Here is a 6,000-nt window from a genome sequence, read left to right as displayed (position 1 = left end):
CCGGGCCGCGCGCGCCCGTCTGAGTAAATAAAGCCGAGACGACGGCGGTGGCGGCGGTGAGCGCGCTGGAGCCCGCGCGGAGAACATGAGGCGGGGATGGGAGTGCGCCTAGCCTCGACGCGGGAGAGCCAGCCGCCCTGCCGCCGGCCGCCGGCCCCACCGCCACAGGTACAGCCCGCGGGTCCCGGCGTCCCGGCTCAGGGCCTCGGGACGGGAGGCTCGCTCTGGCCCCGGAGCTACTCCTTCCCTCTGCCCCGGGAGCCTCCGCTGTCCCCGCCCTTCCCCCACTTCCCTCCGAGGTCCAGTGGGCACGCGCCCGGGTGGTGGCCAAGGCTGGCCAGAGGGTCCGCGAGGCGCCTGGGCGCCCACCTGATTGCCCCTCCTTGGCTTTAAAATTGCTCGCGGGCGTTGGGCGGGGTAGTTCCGCGGGGAAGGAGCTCCCCAAGCAACAGTTTGGAGTGAGTCAGAGTGAGGGTAAGTGGGGAGCACTAGAGCGGAGAAGAGGTTCTGAGGACCGTAGTGGGGCGCCGGGTGAGGTCCAGGTACCGCGCTTCACATGCCCTCCCCCACCCGCAACCCTTCGAGTCAGGACCCGGTTCTCGGACTTTCGCAGCCCCCGGCCACCTCGCTTGCTGCCTGCAGACCCGGACCGCGCCGGGTGTCTGTGGTTGCGATGTCTATGTGGGCTTGGGACAACGCGGAAGGGTCCGGTAGGGCAAACCTCGCAGCGGAGTCGCTAGGAAAAACTAGCCGTTGAATATAGGAGGACAGGACTGTGGTGGGGAAACAGTGGGACTGGAAAAGGGCGTGTTTTACAAATAGCGCAGCGTGAACGCAAAGCACTAAGCGCACCGATTTAAAAAAAAAAAAAAAAGGCTAGTCCTGACCTTAGAACAGAGGCTGCGAGCACGGAAATTTGCTTTGACACTTTTCGCCGAGGCTGCGTGCACACTCCAGACACGTACCTGTCTGCGTGGGAGGACTCAGCCTTGTGGTACACGGGGCAGCCAGCAGAAGTCTGACTTCACCTCTCCACGAACACTGACGGTAGCCGTCGCTTAGCCTCTGTGGTCACGGCCCTAAATGTCGCGCGTGGCCGCTCCTGTGATGGCTGGAGGGCGGGGCAGGGGGCGTTGGCAAGTGTGGGAGCTCGGCATGGCTGATGATATGTGTGTGTGTTAGGGGTAGCAGCCCCCGCTGCGGCGGGCGGGGTGAGGGGGCTCTGGCAGTTGTGCCCAGGCTACTGGGAAGAAACAGGAGCTACCCCGAAGCGCGAGGGCGGGGTGATGGGGGCGATAACGCCACTGCTAAGCGGCGGCGCAGACTTGAACCTGAGGCCTGCGCTCTTCGGCAGGAGGCTCCCGGCCGCCGCGACCTGGGAGGTGAGCTGAAAGCTTTTTCAATGACGGCAGCCGCAGGCTTGGTGGTGCGCGGACCGCGACGCCTCCTTCCGCTCCTAACATCTATGCAACCTCTGAAATGGTTCCCCGAGACCCCAGAAAGGGGCGGGTGAGTCAGGGCTTCGAGTTCGAGGCTCACACCCACGCTGCGTAAAAGGACAGCACTGACAGCGGGTTCTGGGAGGCCCGGGACTCCGGCGCCTTTGACCAGCCGGGACCTTGCGCGTCCTGCAGCGGGCAGGGGGGATGGTAGGAAGACTTGGGGGGAGGGAGACTATGTGGTACATTTGTCCCGGGTGCCACTTAACTTTGTAGCTTAGAAGTCAGCTCACTTTCCCTGCCCTTACCTCCACCCCCCAGAGACCTCAGCCGGAATAAGAATTTCGGGGTTTCAGCCAAACCATCCAGGATCTAGAAAACATGAAAATCCCCGGAATCCCGGTGTGGCCTGGGACTCATTAACCGGGGCTTGCAGATGCAGTTGTTATATTACCCAAAAATTTCCCTTCCTTCCAACCCCTCCTTCCAACCCGAGAGCTCCGAGATGCTTTAGACTTCCGTTGTGGCTGAAGAACGCCACCCCCCCCCCCCCCACTCCGCCGCGCCTATTCCGCTCCGCTAACCCGAGTGCACTTCTTCCAGATTAAAACCGAGAAAAGAACTCCTTTAGGAATTACTTCCCTTTGCCTACGCGGGTAAATTATCCCTGGTTGAGGTTCCTTGGAACGATCGCCGGGACTAGGAAGAGGGTAGAGACCAGGAGCGTGCGGGGGATTGGTGCGAAGGGAGGAGCGGTGTAGCCAGGTGGGGAGAGGCAAGGGTTCCCTTGTCCAGGTGTGGCGCCGCCGCTCCTCCTCTCGGCTCCCCAGGCCAGAGCCTCCGCGGAGTCCGGGGCTCGGGACGCGTAGGGAGGTGAGCACTGAGCGAGTAACGTGATGCATCTTCTCCTAGAACCCGAGCCCTGCGGAGCTCCCGGCGGCCAGGCCTCAAGGCGCAGCGGCCGCGCGGCGCGCCTCTGCCTGCCGGCACCATGAACACCATCGTCTTCAACAAGCTCAGCGGCGCCGTGCTTTTTGAGGACCGCGGTGCTCCCGAACGGGAAAGGGGCAGCCGGCCCTATGGTGGCGTACTAGACAGTCCCCACGCCCGCCCCGAGGTGGGCATTCCGGATGGCCCGCCCCTCAAGGACAACCTCGGCCTGAGACACCGCAGGACTGGGTATGCGCACCCTGCCGGGACCCCTGCCCGCCTGCAGCCTGGAGGGGTGGGAGTGGCAGCCGCAGCCGCAGCCCGGGGGTCAGGGGCCCGGAGCTCCCGGGAGGACAGGTCTCCGCCCCTGGTCTCGCGGATTGTCCTTTTAAGGCATTAGTTTCTCAAAATATAGGGGAATCGGTTCATCAAGATAGCTCAAAAGGCTTGTTGGAAACGGTGCCTCAGTCCTCCCATACCTGGACCTCAGGGTAGGGGGCTCCCTGCCCCTCTGTGGACCGCGAGTGTAGAAGAGCGGATGAGAGCGAGGCAGAAAGGACTGAGCGGGACGCCCAGGAACAGGGCAGGGGCAAGCAATCGGGGCTTCCCAGGTCAGGCCAGCCCCGTGGGCTTCCCCTCTCGTGTCACGACAGGGCCTCGCCACGGCCTCGAAGCTCGAGGTGCCTCGGCCAAGGTGTTGGCAAGGTCGGCTCTCCGCAGGACGCCCGGGACGCGCGCGCGGCTCGGCGGGGCCCGCTGCGAGCCCGGAGGGGGAGGCCGCGGGCCTGCCGGACCGAGTTTCGGTTTAGCCGGGTGAGGGGCTGCCGGGGAGCGTAGAGCTCGCGGGTGGGCCCGCAGCGCCTGCTGCGGAGGCGTCGCGGCTGCTCCCGGAGCGCCCCGCGGGGGGAGGGGGAGCCGTCCTGGGCGTCTCCACCTGAGAGATTGCATCAGCTGCTTGTTCTGCGGCGTTGTTGGTTAGTAAAATAGAGATTAGGTTTCGTCAAAATGTTACTACCAGTCCTTTCGGATGGAGTTGCATTTCAAAGTGTTTAAAAAGGCGAAAGTCCTGGAGGCTAAGGCGCAGGCGCGCGAGCCTCCCTGACTAGCCGGCCGCGCGAGCGGCCGCGCGGCGACACCTCCCGGAGCCGCGGGGGAGCGCAGCGCCCGGCACCCGGTTCCGGGCTGCTCCGGCCTCTTCCTCCTTTGAATGTGCTTTTCCTCAGGGTTTTCTTTCTTTCTTTTTTTTTTTTTTCTTTTTCCTTAACTTTACCCAATGAGACGGAGTGCTCCATGCTTTTTAACCCTACCTTAAGTCGGGAAAAGGCCCCTAGAGTGTTTTTTAGGTTCAGCCTCTATCCTCTACAAACAACTTGCTTGGAAAGTTCCCCCTGTTTCCAGAGGACCAAAGGAGCGAGAAGAGAAGGAGCGAGAAGAGAAGCTGGGCGGGGGGAGGGGGACGGACGTCATTCCTTGCTTTATTCCCGACGTCCAGTGGGCAACCTTTACTTTGACCGCGGGCGACTGGAAGCCCCGAGCGCCTGGAAGCCAGGCGTGAGTTCCCCCAAAAGAACGTTCGAGAGCTGGCAGCAGCCTGACCCAACCCGCGAGGCCACAGCCTCTCAAGGGCGCGGTGCAGGGGGGCGAGGGGTCGCCAGTCAGATGACTTAGCCTTCGTCACCTAAACCTCTAACCCCTGGGTGCTGGCTTCAAGATATCCCCTCTTCCAAGATAAACTTAGTATCCCTCACTGCCACCTGACCCCCTGCGACGGCCAGGCCATTTCAAAGAGAGGTGCCCAGGGAAGGATTTTCGCGCCCAGAAGCCCTGTGGCTCCCGCCCCGGCCTCGCCTCAGCCTGGAGGCGCCTGGCGGCCACCTACCTCCCAGCCGGATGCCCCGGGGTGCGGGACGCGGGGTCGGCAGCCGTTCCCGGTGGGCGCGTGGCCGCGGGCGCGAAGGTGTCCAGACGCGGGGGACCCCGGGGGTGGGGGGCTTTGCAGCCGGGCGGCGCGGCTCACCAGGGCTTCCTCTCCCGGTGTCCAGGGCCAGGCAGAATGGCGGGAAGGTGAGGCACAAGCGGCAGGCTCTGCAGGACATGGCGCGGCCCCTCAAGCAGTGGCTTTACAAGCACCGTGACAACCCGTACCCCACCAAGACCGAGAAGATCCTCCTGGCCCTGGGCTCGCAGATGACGCTAGTGCAGGTAACCGCGGCCGAGGCGCGGGCGCGCGTCGACTTTGCGTGGATCTGCACGTGGCGCGCCTCCCGCCGCGCAGGGATCTGGCCTCCGGAGGCCTGTCCAGGTGCTCTGGCTCCTGCCTCCGAGGATGCTGAGGGCTTGGCACGGGGGCAGAGTTGTGTTCTAGGAAGTTTCTGGGTTTCCTCTCAAGCTTAGCTACCAATTCAGTGCGCATGCCCCGTTCAGGCGGGACTGCTCGGTGTTTTGTTAGGGAGGGCGGTGAAAAGTCAGCTGCGAGTTATGAGAAGGTGCCTGGGAACCCGGATCGGTGTGCGGCACCTAGATGGCTACAGATGGGACTATCTGCAGTGATTTTCAAACCTGAGAGTGCGTTGGAATCCCTCAGAGGACTTGCTCAAACTCACATTGCTGGGCCCCACACCAGAGTTTTTGATTCAGTAGTAGGTCTGGGGTGGGGTGGATGATTTGCATTTCTAACAAGTTCTCTCGATGATGCAGAAGCTGCTGGCCCTGGATGATGCTTTGAGAGCCATGCAGAAAGGCATTCCACATTAGGGCCCCGTATGAAAGGTCAAGTACAGGATAACTTTAAAAATTGCCTTTACTGACAGAGCTAGGAGATGGAGTGGAAGGGCAAGAAGTGGGCTTTGAATTTTTTTTTTTTTTTTTTTTTTTTTTTAATATGAGACATCCCAAGTGTTAGATAGAAGCCACAAATTTTGCTTCTGGAATCTTCCCACTGTGGTTAGGAAGAGACCAATTTCAAGTAGTTGGTTTACTTTGTCAAGAGTAGAGAAAGGGTACAAGTTTGTTTCTTCTCCAACCAACAACACTCCAACCAACAACATTTGACTAAATTTTTCCCTACAGAGTCTTATTTGATATTCACAGAAACATGGCGAGGAAGAGCAGTTATCAGCATTTTACAGATGATGTGACCAAGGCACTGTGGAAGTTAAGTGTTAGTAAGGGGTAGAGGTGGGCCTGGAAATAATGTAATTCCAGATCAAATGCTTTTTCCAACACACCACAGTCTTCTTTAATAAATTTGGTGGCATGAACTTTTATGCATGCAAACAGAGCAAATTTATTCAGAAATAGGAGGAGCTAAATGAGCTAAGAAGTTTCATATATTATAGTAGTACTACATGACTGCATCTGTGAAGTTTTGGTTATTTCATTAAATTTATAGTGAGGGAGACCCCAAATAAAGACAATATATAACTACTAGATAAAATAAAACTTGCTTTCCAGAGTATTTAAAATTGTCATTTTAGGAATTGCTGGAAAGTTTGACAAAGCATGAAAGTTGACTTGTATTCAAGCTTATTAAAACTATAATATGCATTTGTCTGCTTATATTCAGAATACAATTGTAGGGGAAAACATCTGTTTTGCTTCATGTTAACAGGCAATAGTATTAATAGTGATT

The 6,000-nt window shown here is 58.8% G+C and overlaps 1 protein-coding gene across 2 annotated transcripts in view; it reads left to right on the top strand.

The window, feature by feature from the left end:
• Positions 1 to 2,026: 2,026 nt before the first annotated feature.
• MKX (mohawk homeobox) overlaps positions 2,027 to 6,000 on the top strand; it is a 66,899-nt gene continuing 62,925 nt past the window's right edge. Inside the window, exons 1-2 of one of the 2 annotated variants that reach the window (XM_043564995.1) lie at positions 2,027 to 2,618; positions 4,412 to 4,571. In XM_043564995.1, coding sequence (XP_043420930.1) covers positions 2,431 to 2,618; positions 4,412 to 4,571 — 348 coding nt within the window. In that variant the 5' untranslated portion in view covers positions 2,027 to 2,430. The remainder of the gene's footprint in view (positions 2,619 to 4,411; positions 4,572 to 6,000) is intronic. The other variant, XM_043564993.1, reaches the window with a different exon arrangement.

The sequence above is a fragment of the Prionailurus bengalensis genome, chromosome B4 (genome assembly GCF_016509475.1).
Source record: "Prionailurus bengalensis isolate Pbe53 chromosome B4, Fcat_Pben_1.1_paternal_pri, whole genome shotgun sequence".
NCBI lineage: Eukaryota > Metazoa > Chordata > Mammalia > Carnivora > Felidae > Prionailurus > Prionailurus bengalensis.
Note: the sequence above shows the minus strand (reverse complement) of the source record. Positions and strands in the feature narration are given on the sequence as shown.